General features: G+C 53.1%; 1 protein-coding gene across 1 annotated transcript in view; it reads right to left on the bottom strand.

The window, feature by feature from the left end:
* The window catches only part of SFRP1 (secreted frizzled related protein 1), a 44380-nt gene extending 28754 nt beyond the window's left edge, over window positions 1-15626 (bottom strand). The window contains exons 1-2 of the mRNA XM_036839006.1: window positions 14937-15626; window positions 9825-9902 (exon numbers count right to left, since the gene is read on the bottom strand). Coding sequence (XP_036694901.1) covers window positions 9825-9902; window positions 14937-15462 — 604 coding nt within the window. The 5' untranslated portion in view covers window positions 15463-15626. The remainder of the gene's footprint in view (window positions 1-9824; window positions 9903-14936) is intronic.
* Window positions 15627-15864: the final 238 nt, after the last annotated feature.

Raw genomic sequence — 15864 nt, forward strand, 5'->3', positions numbered from 1 at the left:
AAGGCCAGGGTGATCCAGAAGCTCCAGACTCCAGGGCTGTCTGAGAACAAGCAGTATAGAACTCAGCAGCCCCTCCCTGAAAAGTCGCTATAAATAGCCGCTGCACTGTCTCCCTCAGAAAGACCTAGAAGGCTCTGTTTCCTCTCATTCCATCATCACCATTCATCCGTTCATTCCCTCCCTGACTCAGACAGGTCCTGGGCACACGTGCCTGTGCCGCCCTCACAGGGCTGGATCTGCCCCCTTTATTCCTAAATGGAGCTCTCACAACCCCCAACGAGCAGAGCCAGAGACCCTGGGAAAGCATCTCAGCCCTCTGCCCCCATCCTTCAAGCTCAGCAGAATCTTCAAGGTGATTTCACCCCCGACCACCGTTCCCCGGCCCCGGCTCCCAAATCATTCAACACGCCCCAGCCTCCTGCCAATTTGCTTCAACAAATGTCTATTTGCAAAGAAAACTAAGGTGGCCACTTCTGGACGGGCTGTCGGTGTGATGCAGAGGGAAGCCGGACTGAGGCTTGCCCCCTCTGAACCAGGAAGCTCCCGGTGCCACACTAAGTGGCACTCGAGCCCAGAGAGGCCCACGCAGCAGGGGCAGCTCCGGCACACAGGGGCCCTGCCAGTCCTTGGGCCTGGCAGCCCACCGGCCCGGCCGCAGGGCCAGGTCCTCCGGGGCACGGCAGGAGTGACAGTGCTGGTGACAGGCCGGGCCTCTGACACAGCAAATCTGTAGCTCAAATATTTATTGTATGCGTCTGGCTTTCACACAGAATTTGCAATCTGCCAGTTACCAGTGTTTACCTTGGTAGAAATTCACGGGAAATCTTCGTCTGAACAGGCCCGGAGTTTATTTTACTGCCAGATAAACAACTTTCTTTGATAAATCATCCATGTGACAGTGTTCCTGAAAGACTAAACAAAGATTTCAAGTGCAATCTATAGAGGGCTTTGAGAAGCCTTCCAAAGCTAATGCATGTTTAATTGGCTGCTCCAAGCAGGCTGGGGCAGGGCGAAGGCCTGACATCTCTTTGGCCATTTGCTCTCCTTTGAAAAATAAATACAGATTGGAGCTTCTGGCTCATTCCTGAAAAACTGGAAGAAATCTGCCAATACTTAAATGCTCACTTGCTTCTGAATATGGCCTATTTCTTTGGCTCGCGGGCGTGCGTATCACAAATATCACAGCTGCTGGAAAAAACGTGAAAACTGCCCCAGAGACAGTGCTTGGGAAAAAGGGACAACACGGAGGACTCTTAAGGTCTCTCTTAGACCCAATAAATTATGAGCAGAAAAACTCGTATCAGGAATAAGATTTCTAAAAATCACTCAAAAACAAAAGAACAAAGTTCAGTGGGCGTGTCCTAGAACTAGCAAATACTCAATCCAAGCTCTACATATTCTGCGGTCATCATTGTCCGATGACTTCCAGTTTTCACAGTGGCTTTAGGGTGTCATTTCACTAAAGCCCGGACTGTCTAACTTCTAGTATTTATAGGGTTGCTTTTTGTTTGGTTTTGGTTTGGTTTTGGTTTTGTGAACTTCAGCACCTTGAAGCCGCATCAACCTTTTAAAGTTTTCCCCAGTGGGGTTTGTAAAAGATTTCTCCAGTTTAATCCTCTACTAACCAGAAATTCATCAGGACATTCCATTCCATTTCCTAACATTTTGTGCCAAGCAAGCTGGTTTTATTAGTGCTTGAATCCTCCTACCGAGGCCAATTTCCATCCTGAAACAATTCTTTCCAATAAGAAGAGATAGTAATGGTTATGGCTGGAGCAGGCACCATGTTCCAGGAACTGAACATGCTTGACTGACCCAGTTCTCCTCCCAACACAGTCACACAGGAATCACCATCCACAGGTGATAGAGACAGGCTCAGAGAGGTTAAGAGACTTTCTCGTGGTCGCTCAGCTTATAAGGATGGGACTTCATCCAAGTCTGTCTGGCCTGAAGCCTATGTTCTTTCTATTCAACAGCACCGCCTGCCTCTTCACAAAGAAACCAATGATCGCCAAGCTCTTTCCCTGTGTCAGGCACAGACATCAGTCCATTTATACCCGGCAAACTCTGAGAGCACCCAGTGCCCCTTCCCAGAGAGATTCCTCTCCCATTCCTGGCAGGATGGGAACGTGACGGGCATGAGGGGACATGAAGGAGGAAGGGTGTGCAATCCAGACTGGCTACCCAGCTAAGAGCTTCTGGGAACAAAAACGGTAAGGGATGCAAGGCAGAGAGTGGCCTTGGGCAATCTGATGACTAACTCCTTTATCTGAGTCTTATTTTCCTCCATCTGTAAGCTGAGTGCCCTGGACTGGCTGATCTTTGAGGTCCCATCCAGCTCAGCAGATCTTCAGAATGACAAAGGGGTACGGAGGAGCAAGGCAGCACCCAAAGAAATGGGCGAGCAGCCCCCCTTGTCTCAGCTCATCCTCTACCCCCCTCCTTCTCCACCCACCCCCAGAAAGGCTCCAGGGAACAGAGGTGAACTTGAGGGTAAATCCTTCCCTTGGCTCCCCTTCTCCATGACCGTTTATATACACATCAAATGATAAGGAGGACATGATGCTAAGTGAAATAAGCCAGACACAAAAGGACAAACAGTGCAGGCTTCCACTTACACGCGGTACCTGGAATAGTCAAAGCCTTAGAGACAGAGCGTACAGTGGGAGTTCCTGGGACCCGGGGGGAGGGAGAAGGGCAGTTAGCGTTTGGGTACAGGGTTTCAGTTTGGGATGGAGAAAAATATCCAAAGATGGATGGTGCCGATGGCGGCACAACAGTGTGAATGCGCTTAATGTCACTGAGCTGTACACCTAAAAAGGATTAAAAGGGTACATCTTATGTCATGTATATTTCATCACAATAAGTTTTTTTTTAAAAAGGAAGGGAAGGCAGTGAGGCGGGGCCACTCAACAGGAGAATCACGGGATGGCAGGTTGGAGGGCGCGTCAAAGGGCGCCCAAACCCCGCGGTCTGGCAACTGACCGTCCCAAGGAATAACCTCTTCGGAGCTGGACTCATCGACAAAGAGGGAGCAGTCACAATTCCCCCCACTACGTGTCTTGGGTCAAAGAAAGCAACGACTCCAGCAGGATGTGAGACAGGGAAGGGCTGGAAACAGGATTCGGCTCGGGAGAGGTGCCAACCGAGAGCCTTGGAGCTGCACACCCTGCTCCTTTAGTGAAGGGCGGCCTCGTCTGCTGGGGACAGAGGGCTGGGCCACCCCGTGCTTGCCCAGACCCCCGGGATGAACAGCTAGCAAGTCCAGCGGGTGTGGGGGGCCCAGGGCTGGGTTCCTTACACCGGCTCATCTGCTCCACCGACACCGATGCTGGGTATTAGTGTCACCTCGCAGGGAAACTGAGGCCTGGAGAGGTTCTGAGATTTCCCAGTGTTGCCCGGCATAGGTATAGGGGCAGAGGGAGAAATGAACTCAGCTCCAGGGGTGCCGCCTCCACCCGAGGATCCTGGGTTTCTGGGTCCTTTCTCAGTTGAATATACTTTCTCAGGGCCAAATATGCTAAAGAAAAGTGTTGCTATTGACATTTGCCTTATCTAAGAATCTTCCTGCCAGGTACAGCCAAGAGAGAATTAAATGTGCAGAGAGCGCTCACCACAGGGGGAAATTTGGCTCTTTTCCCAGCTTTTCCTCGCGGTGCCTCAACATGGCTTCAGAGTGCAGAGTGGTCCCCATGGAATCTCGGCCCAAACTGCCCGGGGCTTGATTCCCCCCTGGCCAGGCCCCCAGCTCTCCACTGGCAAGCCGTGGAATCGCCACCATGACCCACCCAGCCCATTGGAGGGCTTCAAAGGCCCTCACGTGTTCAGCAGTGGTCTCTGCACGGAACAAGCCACCCCCATTACGGGCGAAGGATGCAGGATGGGCCACAGGCCACGAGCTGGGAGTGGCATTTCCGGGGCACTTAAAGCTCTGACCCCGTGTTTCCCTGAATGTGAAATGCCATACGGCCCCTTCCAACTATGTCCAGATCTGTGGATGGGCTGTGTATTTTAGAGACCTTCAGTGACAATAAAAACCAGTTGTTTTCAGCCTACCAACTCCACCCCGGGATTACAGTTCCTTCTTCCATGTCTATTTAATTTTACTTCGACTGAACTAGATTTCTAGATATTAGGGTTTTTTTTTTTTTTTTTTCTTAATATATACACTCAGTCACCCAAAACAGGGATGCAGTTTCCCTCGAATTTAATAAACAAGTTGCACATACTCGTTTGGAAAGAAGTTTTCTCCTTTTATAAAAAAGGAAGGCCATAAACAACAAGGTCCTACTGTATAGCACAGAGAGCTATATTTAATATCCTATAATAAACCATAATGGAAAAGAATATTTAAAAAATGTATATATATAACTGAATCATTTTGCTGTACAGCCAAAATTAACACAACATTGTAAATCAACTATACTTCATTTAAAAAAAAAAAAAGAAAGAAAACTGGAAAACAAAATAAAACCAATGCTCTGTTACTTTTTGCCTACAAGGTGCATCTACTGCCAGAATAATATCCTTTGTCTATTCACCAGTTTTCCATAAGTACTAGTGGAATGGAATAATAGTGAAAAAAGAGGATATACAATGGTTAGGTCAAAAAAAGGCTACCCATACAATAAGTTAAAAAGTAAGTCTAAATTATCCCAATTTCTAGTCATCTGGGAACATTTTAATATTAAATAATTTTTACATTGTTTTTCTCACTTAAATACAACCCAATCTTGTGATATAAATGTACTTGTTCCCATTTAACAATTGTGAACATTAAGGAAAGGCATTTCCATGCACACTGTAGAAAACCTAGGATTTGTACTCAGATGTGTACTTTCTATTATAATATTTTTGGATTTAAAAATTCCAATATTATTCACCTTTGTGAATTTTAAGATGATACAACATAAAACCAGGTTGTAGTTACTTTAACAGAAAATAAACTGGAAATTAAACCACTCAAAAAAAAAAAAAAAAAAGGCCAATTTCCATCTCCCTACCATGCCCTGTCATTCACACACACGTCCAATGAACTTTTATTTTATGCCTACCACGGATAAGACACCATACCAAGGACGACTGAACTACACACAGGCCTTGTTTTGTTCATTCTAAGACACAGATTCTCTTCACATTTTAATGTGAAGTATGTTTTCTCTGTGGGCGGGGCATCTCACATGATGGATGGTGCATCTCGCAATCAATGGGTGCCTTAATGTTAGGTAAAATATGGTATCAGAGACAGATCATTCTCTCCAGCAGCTTACAGATGTTGCAATTACCGTGCTGGCAGCTACCATCTCCTCCTCTGTGGGAGGAAACCCAAGGTTTAGTTTGGAAAGGCTGAGCCTCCTTTTTGCAAGAAATCAAACAATGCACCTCCAAACAGCAGCCCAGCCAAAACACCTTGAAAGCAGAGTGAGCCAGAGTGAGAACAAATTAGTGAAGGTCCAGAAACCGCGAGAATGTTTCTTCTAGGAAATACTCCCAAACACTAATGGTGAGAGCCAATTTTTTTCTCTTTCCTTTTTGACTCAGTTTAGCATTGCAATGTACAGTTTTACTCTTTATGAGGAAACATATAAATGGAGAAAAAAAATGCTTCCAGAAGGCAAGGAAAATTTCTGGGGGCCAAGAAATCTTTTTCCACAACCAGAAAATACTGGGCTAAAGAAGTGGCCACCTGAACTCTCAAAAAAAAAAAAAAAAAAAAAGGAGAAGCCAGTACAAGAGGAAGCTCTGAACTGTCTTAGCAGAAGTATATTATTCCACACATTTCTACCAGGAAAGCTTAAGGGTGTTTACAGATCCAGAAGCTAGAGAGAGTGGCCAGAGGCAGGCAGGATCCTAACCTCACAGCCATTATAAATCAGATCCCCCCCATCACTGGGATAAGCTGAGCTGAAGGAAAGACAGTTACGGGTGCTGAGTTGTTAACAGCAGGATTATTAGTGTGGCAGCTTGCAAATAATATATGGACCTGTCGAAGGGAGAACAGCAGCACCCTGTTGTCATGGAGCAGGAAAAGCAGAGAGAAAACACGCAGCAGGGCCGGGTGTCCTCACTGAAGCACAGCAGGCAGCCTGGCCGCCATGTTGAATCCAGAGACTTTGCACCATCTAACTTTCGGCCGTCGCACATCTGGTGCTTGATCCAGGCTGATCCAGCTGCATTCCTGAGCATCAGCCCACAGGTGTTTCTACCGAGGCTTTTCCCTGCTTGGGGGGGGGGTAATACGTGCTCTGAACTGAGGAGGTACAGTGCAGGGGTGGAGAGAACCAAGCAGACCTGCCAGAGGGTTAAAAATGCACTGCCCGGCGCAGTGGTTAAGAATCCGCCTGCCAATGCAGGGGACAAGGGTTCGAGCCCTGGTCCGGAAAGATCCCACATGCTGCAGAGCAACTAAGCCCGTGCGCCACAACTACTGAGCCTGCGCGCCACAACTACTGAGCCCGTGCGCCTAGAGCCCGTGCTCCGCAACAAGAGAAGCCACCGCAATGAAAAGCCCATGCACCGCATAGAAGAGTAGTCCCCGCTGGCCGCAACCAGGAGAAAGCCCGCGCACAGCAACGAAGACCCGACACGGCCAAAAATAAATAAATAAATAAATTTATTTAAAAAAAAAAATGCGCCGCCCAGGGAGCCGGTGATGGGCCGGGCAGGCCCAGCTCCACGGGGGCAGCAGGGGTCTAAGGACGCACTGGCAGGAGAGGGCGAGGGCGTGCTGACCCAGAAGGAAAGCACCCCTTGTTCCTGGAGCTCCCAGGGAGCCTTCCAACAACCTGATGTCTTCCCACAGGGGATGTCAGGGCCGCTTAAAGCAAAGTTTGATCCCTAGAGTAGGGAGTAAAGCATTCTTTTTCTTCTCTGCTGTGTGTCAGCTTGCCCTGCTGCATTTCTTTGTCTCTTAACTGAATCCCATCAGCGTGGCTGACTACCTCCCTTACTTGAAATGAGCTGAGCTAGGAAACAGGTTTCTCAACAAGGCTGCATTCTCCAGGGTGCCGAGAAGGGCAGAGCTGAGCTCAGCCCCTGCAGAGAAAGAGAGAGAGAGAGGGAAAAAAAAATCCTATTTACTGCCTTATGAGACCATGACACACAGAAAACCCATAAAAGTCTCTCCTGCATCCAGATAAAGAAGGCTGGCGTCCAGGACACCCAAGCACGGAGAAGATAAATGCCTCCAGGATGGAGCCCAGCGGCTGTTCATCTTCTCTTAAGGGGGGAACACAGCGTGACAGCGAGTTAAAAGAACTCCAGTGGGACATGTCAGACGCCTTATTTGTGAAATAAGTGGACTTGATAGGATGACCTGGAGGATCCAGGAGAATTCAAAAGTTCTAGGAACTCAAGAAGGAGATAATCTCCGGGCGAAAGGAACACAGTCCCAAACAGCTAATCAGATTGCCCAGGCCCTGACTGGTTATTAAAATAAGACACACCCCTGGCGCCTGCACGCAGGGAGCAGGGAGCCACTGCCGCGGGGAGAGGATGTCCCTCCCCAGGGGGGTTACCCCAGCCCCCTCCAGACCTTTCCCCTTCACCCAAAGGTCAACCTTCACAGTCAAATTCTTTCCCAAGGTTTGCTTCTTCAGCCCATGTCTAGCGAATGGCTCTAGTTTAACGAGTTGCCACTAAAGCCCCCAACAAATGCAGATTGGTGGGTTACTGAGAATCTCAGCAGGAAGATGCAGATTCTCTTCTCACGGCTGCCTAACATCCTTCGCCTGGAGTCTCCACAGCGCCCCCTTCAGGCGGTGAGTTCTATGACGCCACGATTCTCTAGGAAATCACCGATTCATATTTGGTCGGGGTGAAGAAATTTCTTTAGTGAAATTTTCATCTATTCTAGGTCCGTATTTGAGGACACGGTATCTAGCACAGAGCTCTGCACTCAAGAAATGTTGAGTGACCGACTGGACGCGTGGCTCAGTCAATGACTGGACACACCGAATCTGAGTCGCGTCCTCCGCACACGCAGTCCCAGAAGGAGTCATCTGAACGTAAAACATCAGCTAACATATTACCTTTCAGAGTGGGCTCTAATACGATTCCCTGGATTTGCTGAAACGTCAGGGAGTCGACTTCTGAAAGTGAGTGCGGTGATTTACACTATCGGAAGAGGGTCAGTGAAATCTAAAGGCGGCCCCTGAGTATTAACCACACTGCCCCCGGCCCCCCTCAAGGAAGGATGCTTCGGGATGAGCCACACCGGAGCAGATTCTTCCTGCCAACCCCCCCCCCCCCCAGTCACGCAGCAAAAGGCTTCTCATCAGGACTTCTGAGAGATTTTATTTCTGGCCTTTTTCTCGATGCCCAAATGCCTCTTTGGGAAGGAATCTCGCGCCGTTTGCGGAAGGAAAGCTTGTGACCCGGACAGGCTGGGGCCGCGCAGACTCTGCCGCGGAGACCCGCCAGCCTCGCCGGGCGTTGGGCTCCCCTTGATGGAGCAAGGGTGTGAGCCTCAACAAGCAAGTGTCACCGCCGCCAGACGGAAGGGTCCTCAGAGTTTGCGAACATTGCTGCAGGTCCCTCTACAATTTATTTGAGTTCATTTAAAATGGCAACCAGAACAAAGGATGTGACTCAAACACAAGCAGTGGAATGCTTGGGAGACGAAATCGTCCCGGAGGTCATTCACCAAGAACCAAGAAGGCAGTGAGAGATACTTAATGCAGAAATAGGGCACTAAAAACATGTGCATTCTCAAGAAGCTCTCCGTGGCAGAGGGTCAGAATTCGCCAATTCCCGCCTTCAGTCACAATGACAAATACCCTGAGACTACACCTGTCACATGTACCATTTCCTTCAGCTTACATGTGTGCACATATACGTGTGCAACTCTCCATCACGGCACTTCGCCAGCACGAGGCCCTTTCACGTACTTTATTATGCTTGGTTAGTGAAAACCCAGAGGAGGTAGCCCTGGATGGACATAAAGACTCACCTTACCTACCATCATGCTTTCCCTGGGAGGAATTCTGTAAGAAATCCAGCCTCGGGGACACAATGGCCAGAATCGTGAGAACCTGTCCTTGGCAAAGCAGGCCTGGTTGCAGTCACTTCTCAGCATCCATATAAAATAGAGGCAGGCTGGAGGGAGTCGGCCCTTCAAAAGGATGCAGTTCACGTCTACTTTTCCAGAGGACAGCCTCCCAAGGTGTCTGAAGCTCAGTCTTCTGCGGGGCAGACTACCAGGGACCGTCCCTGAAAGGCTCCCTGAGATCAGCCCCCGGGGCCACATCCAGCCCTTCTCCTACGGCTGCAAGTGCAGATTCAGAATTCCCTTTTAGCCCAGAGTGATTAGCGAAGAAGGGAGGGAAAACCCCTCACTGTGGGATTGTCAGTTTCCTGGCCTGGAAGGACCTGAGAGCCACTGTACCCACTACCCGCCCACCCCGGCAATGCCCTAAGCGCACGGATGCGCCCCTCCCAGATCCTGGGCAGAGTGGTGCTGACACCTAGGGGCGGATGGAAGAAGAGTTGTGCCGAGAGGCCAGCCCAAGCCGCCTGGTTTCCCCCAGCTCCTCTACAGCTCTCCCCAAGCCTGCCTCCCTCCACTCCTCGAGAAGGTCCCCCCAAACCTGCCCAGTGATCCCACACACGGAAGAACAGAAGCCAAGTTTGACTTTCATAAAAACCGGCCGGTTCCCCACCCTATCTGGTCTTCCATCTGCCTGAGAACAGCAGGCATCTGGGGAGGATGGAGGGAGAGAATACACATCTCCAAAAAGATGCTCCAACAGGCTCTGCACCAGGGATGCGGACCGGGAGGAACCAGGGATGCCCAACCTCCCAGAGGCGGCCAGGGACGTTCTTACCAAACTCGCTGGCACAGAGATGCTCGATTATGGCTTCAGATTTCAGCTCGTTGTCACAGGGAGGACACACCGTCGTGCCTAGGAAGGGCAAGGGGAGAACAGGAGCTGAGTGACTGCGGTGGAACGCAGGGAGGATCCGCCCCTGGGGCCGAGATCAGCCCGGGAACCAGGCTGAAAGGAGTTAAAGGAAAGGTCTTCTGGAATTTCTGATAGGGCAACTTGAGAAAAGACGAGTCCTGGAGGCCAAAACAGACGCATAGTTTCTTGAAAATTTGGGGACTAGAGCTGTTGAATATGGTACAACTATTAAAACCAACACAATGTGGGGCTGGATGGGGCAGGTCCTATGAGTCGTGGCTTGATGGGATGTGGTGGGTCCCTAGGAAAAGCTGACTTGTAACCAAGCACTTCTACCCCAGTCGTTTGTCCCCTGTTCTTTCTCTCCTCTCCTTGAAATACCCCCCTCCGATTCCTGCCCCCTTCCTGTTCCCAAACTCCCCACAAGACGGCCGATCCGTCTGACCAGCTCTCTAGGAGCCAAGAAAGAAAATCAGCCGCTCACAAACTCCAACCGCAGGCCCTGAACACCCCTCCCCAGAAGGGCTATTGCAGTGAGCTCCTGCCGGGGGCGGGAAGCAGGAGCAGCTGGTGGGGGCTGGGAACGGCACCAGCCCTGCTGCCAAAGGGAGGGACTTGGCGGGACAGGGGAGAGACCCTCTGGAGGCGTTTTCACACTGTGAAGGGCTTTGAAGAGGAGATGTGTGTGCTGCAGGCATGGGGGCCACTGGGGGCAGCTGAGCCCCGGGGGAGGGGGAGGCCTCGGAGGCCAGGGCCAGCGGGTCCTCCCAGCCAAATGCTGCCGATGCTGGAGGGACCCCTGGGAGGTAAGGGGGCTCCGTGGAAGGGCAGGGAGAGAGCAGCCCAATGCAATCGCCAGAAGGGAAGGCAGCTTGTCACCACTGCTGCCATCCCACCGTCACCTCCATCATCTACCAGACCACTTGGAGTTTTATCCATGATGGAGGAAAGCACGAGCACGTTCTAAGGGCCCTCCACCTCGGCACAGCACTGGAGGCCATGCCCGGCCACGCTGGGGGGCCAGTCACCCCCAGAGAGGACGGGGCGCTGAGTGACCTTCGCTCCGAGTCAGGCTCTTCATTCTCCTCCTCCCCCTCCCTCTTCGTGGCTCCTCTGGCGGCATCTCCTTCACCTTCGAGCACTTCTGTGGCTCAGAGAAACAGGCAGTGCCTCCCACGGTGGATGAGGAGGGAGCTGCACAGCCCTCCGGGGTCAGTGCCGCCCCCAGGACGCAGCGGGTCCCCAGAGCCGGGGAGGTGATGCGCGACCCCCCCCCCCCCACTTCCAAGCAGGGTCCCTGCGAGGCGCAGCAGAGGCCGTACACCTTAGTCTTTACTGACAGATCCCTGTCCCACCTTTACTCTGTGCCCAGGGCCGCACTCCATCCAGAGTCCTGCAGCAAGAACCACAGCCACACCCCGAGCAGGAGACCGTGGGGCTATCTTTTGGCCCGGATGCTGGAAATTTGCTTTTCAGCCAGAACTTAAGATTGGATTCCAGAGGTCATGTTTCTGACAAAAGGGAAAAACTCACCCAGAATTTTGCATCATGGTTCTTGCTTCCATGGGGAGAAAAGGAAAGGAAATCCCGCAATATGGGAAGGACCGCGGTACCTACTTCGGGAGTGTGGACTGTGCTTTGGGGCTTTCCTTGTTTGGGTTATTTTTTTTAAGTGGAAGTTATCATGTTGCAAAGTTCTATGAATGTGACCTTGACCAAACAACTAGCAGGGCAGGACTATCCAAATACAAACACCGGGTCCCCGCTTGCTCACTCACACATCACCTTGTCTGGACACTCTGAGTTCCCCGATCCGACTGGCGGCCCGGGGCTCTGGACACCACAGGGGCGTTGTTCTCAGTCCCATCAGCTACGTTTGGCCCTCAGCGTCTCCCAGGCGGGCAGGAGCTGGCTGGGGTGGGCTCTGTGTGTTCGCATGGCTTTCCCCCACCCACCTCGACTTTTCTCATAGCCGACTGTGGAGCAGCTCTAGATTGTGTAGGGCGATATTAATCTGTGGCCTCTCTGGATTGTGCTGGGGGGCCCTGCAGGCGGCCCAAGCAGGAGAAATCCACCCAGTCATCCATCGGAGAGGCAGAACTAAATGGCTGTTTTAAGGTGTATTTAAAATAATGTTTAAAGCAAAAGAACCAAAAACCAAAAGGTTTTGTGTTTCATCAACATTTAAGGGAGGGGAGGGGAAAGTCCAACACTGGAATCAAGAGTAAGTGGATTTTTAAAAATCAATGCACACACATGCACATGGCACACACCCCACACAGCACACAGCAGGTCTTCCCTGGCCAGCTCTTCAGTACGGGGAAGGGACCCTAAGGAAGGCTCCCGGGAAGGATGAGCGCACCGTGGCCTCTGCAATCTGTGACTAAGACAGCCAGGCTGTTTTAACGCACAACATGCCTAATCAACAACAAAATAAAACTAAAAGTATGTGCTCGTTCGCAGAGCTTGAATCAGTAAAACCTGGCTGGGAGGAGGAACGACAATTTATCGGCCTGGGAATGTACAGGTCTAATGCAAGTGCAAGATTTAGAAATAACTTTCCTGAAAACAAACAAACCAACAAACAAACACTTTTTCCTCTCCCATAACAGATGCTGAAGCAGCTTGGGCATCAGCCTTTTGGGGGTGTGGGGGAGTGCCTTCTGACTCATTCTCATTATCAAGTTTATCTTTAATAACATGCGGCCCCAAAGGCCTGCCCAACACCCCCAAACGGTGCTTGTCCAAGTATGTGAACAGGAAGCAGCCTGCGGCATGCAGATACGCCGCTGCCTCAAAAATTCCATTGTAATTTTACAGAATAAAAAGAAAGAAAGAATAAAAGTAGGGCATGTATACTTGGTCTCCTCCAAAAGTACCAGTTCTGATTCTGGAGCCACCAGCTAGCTGTAAGGTTACGAGGACCAGGAGTTTGGCCCGTCTACACCTGCCCTACACACACGCACACACGCACACACACACACACACACGCACGCGCGCAAACACACACACACAGCCCTCCCACCTCTGGGCTCAGGTGACAGTCAGTGGCCACGCGGCCCCAGAGGACTGACCCCTAGAGGGGGTCCCTCCCACTGAGGGGCCGCAGTCCTGGGCAGGAGCGGAGCCTCCCGCAGAGCCTGTCACCAAAAACACGGCGGGGAGAACCGAGTCCCAAGTCCAACACGGGACTGGTCCCGTTGTAACTGTTCTCTGTGTGCAGCTGGTCTCAGGACGGTGACTACCTGAGCACTCCTGGGATGGAGGGAGGAGAGGAGATGGTACAGAGGGCAGACTTTGGGAGCAGCCAAGTGGGACAGCAGCCAAGGAGTCAAAGGCTCCAAGAAGACAGCACGTATTTGGTCTCCCTACCACCACTCCGCCACCCCTGCCTTTGGGGCGTCGAGCTGGAGGATTCTCGTCCCTTCATAAGTAGGCAGCCCAGCCAGCACCCCTACCTTCCCGTCGGAAGGGCTTCCGCCTCAGAAGGGTTCTGTCGCTGATGGTACCAGAAAGGGACACTGTGGGGGTGGACTCAGCCCCAGCAGAGCTGGCCGCGGCCTCCGGGGGCAGGGCTGGGCTAGTCCGCCCGCCGCCAGTGAGGACGGGGAGAAGGAAAATCTCGTGGGTTCCACCCGGACAGAACACAACGCGCTTTGTCCGCTCCAGGTTAACGGCTCAGCTCCCGTTCTCAAAGGGCTGCGCCTCCCCGAAGGTGCACTCTGTGCGGACCCCCAGGAAGGGGGGGGGGCAGTGGGACCCAGACCTTGCCCCTGAAGGCGGGCCGCTACCCTGCCCACCCGCCAGACCTGCCACCCCACACCCGCCCCTCTGGGCCATCTCCTCCTTCCCTGGAATAAGCCAGGGCATTCAAAGTTCGGGGTGCCCTTTCCCGGGACTACCCCGGCCTCACTCTGGGGAGTACGCCCCTCGGGGGACATTTGTGCTTTGGCATCCCTTGGAGATGTGCTGAGTCAGCAATCAGCAGGTTCCCCCCACCCTAAACCCGTTCCTCAAAAGCCCCTGGGATGCGGGCCGCTCTGCTCAGCGCCCTGGGTACGGCTCCCCATCCCTGACGACCTCCACCTCTGTGAGCCTCAACTCCGCTTCCGAAGAATTTGGGGTTGCATTCACTCCTCTAAAAGTCAGGCCACAGTGCTGGGTTGTTTTCGTTGGCTGGTTTGTTCTGTGGGGTTTTGTTTTGGCTTCTTTGCTTGTTAACTTGTTTTGTTGCCTCCCCGGGATGGTTTTTCCTCCCCCCCCCCCCACCAAGAACTGCCCTTTAAGGGGGAGGGGTTTCAGAGAAGAAACTCTGGCTCATCCCTGGGGCTGTTAGGAAAGCCTCCAATCTGCGGAGCCTCGCTCCCCAAGGGGAGCTGAGCCATGAGCTAATGACAATTTTATCTTTCTAATTACCTGAGGATTTGTGTAAATGAGAGAAGCAGGGGGTATGCAAGAATGAGGGAGAAGAGCCTTTCCATCCCGCCCCCGCCCAAACCTTCCCGAAGCTGTTAACTGAAAGGGGTAGAGAAACAGAAAGCCTCGCAATTTCTAAACTTTTTTTCTCGGCCAGTTCTGCACCAGTCCTGGACCTACTTGGCTGAATAACTAGCTAAGGAAAGCGTTTAAAAAAAAAAAAGAAAAAAAAATCCTCCTCAAACCTAAGAAAATAAACAAAGCTGCACCTTAGCATTTGCTCGGCCTTTCTGAGCTTCCCAGATTTGGGGTTTGGGTTGGTTTTTTTTTTCCCCCGGCGCATCCCGTCTGGGGGGTTCAAAACTCCGACAGGGACTCGGTTCCCTCGCGGGGGGCAGAAGAGCTCTCCTGGGAGCCAGAGCTAAGGCTTTGTTTCAGCGTAGACTGGATCCCAGGACAGCGGCTCCAGGACCCGGACCGGGTGCGCGCGGGGCTCGCCCCGCCGGGCACCACCTCGGAAGGGCCGCTAGCTCTCAAGGCGGTCGGGCACGGCCGAGAGCACGTCCCCAGTCCCGGGGCGCAGCGCGGACAGCCCCGGGACCCCCTCCCCCGCCTCACCTTGGGGCTTGGAGGCCTCGGTGGCGTTGGGCGGGGTCATGGCGATGCAGACGTCGCCCTCGGGGAACTTGTCGCACTTGAGCATCTCGGGCCAGTAGAAGCCGAAGAACTGCATGACGGGCTCGCACGAGTCTCGCACGGCCTCGCAGAGCCAGCGGCACGGGTAGATGGGCCGGTCCAGGCAGACGGGCGCGAAGAGTGAGCAGAGGAAGACCTGGGTGCCGATGTGGCAGTTCTTGTTGAGCAGGGGCACCCAGCTGCTGGCCTGCTGCTTCACCTCGGCCATGGTCTCGTGCTCCAGCAGGTTGGGCAGCACCATCCTCTTGTAGCCCACGGTGTGGCACAGCCGCAGGTCCACCGGGATGTCCACGCACTGCGGCGGCTTGGTGTAGAAGCGCCCGCTCTGGTACGCGCCGACGTCCGACTGGAAGCTCACGTAGTCGTACTCGCTGGCCGAGCCCGCGGCCAGGAGCCCGGCGGCCAGCGCCAGCAGCGCGCCCGCCGCGGCCCAGCGCCCGCCGCCCATGCTCGGCGCCCCGGCCCCTGCGACGCGGGGCGTCCTCGGCCGCCTCCCCGCGCGCGTCCCGCCGCGAACTTCCAGGAGCCCCCGGGCACAAAAGGCGCCGTCCGCACCCGCGCCCGGCGCTGGCGGGGCGACCCTGGGGAGCTCGCGCGGGGAGGCGAGCGCGCGGCCCGAGTGCAGCCCGGCTCCCGAGGCGGCGGGACCCGAGTGTCCGGCGCTCCCGCGGCCGAGCCCTCCGAGCCGCGCCGGCCAATCAGCGCCGGCCGCCGCGAGCGCTCCGGGCCCGCCCGTCAGTCACCCGCGTGGCCGGCCAATCGGCTCGCGGGCGGGAGGGGTCGGCTCACTAGAACTCAGCGCAGGTCAACACCCCTTAAAAAACAAAACCAAAAAATAAATAAAGGAAGG

The sequence above is a fragment of the Balaenoptera musculus genome, chromosome 21 (assembly GCF_009873245.2).
Source record: "Balaenoptera musculus isolate JJ_BM4_2016_0621 chromosome 21, mBalMus1.pri.v3, whole genome shotgun sequence".
NCBI lineage: Eukaryota > Metazoa > Chordata > Mammalia > Artiodactyla > Balaenopteridae > Balaenoptera > Balaenoptera musculus.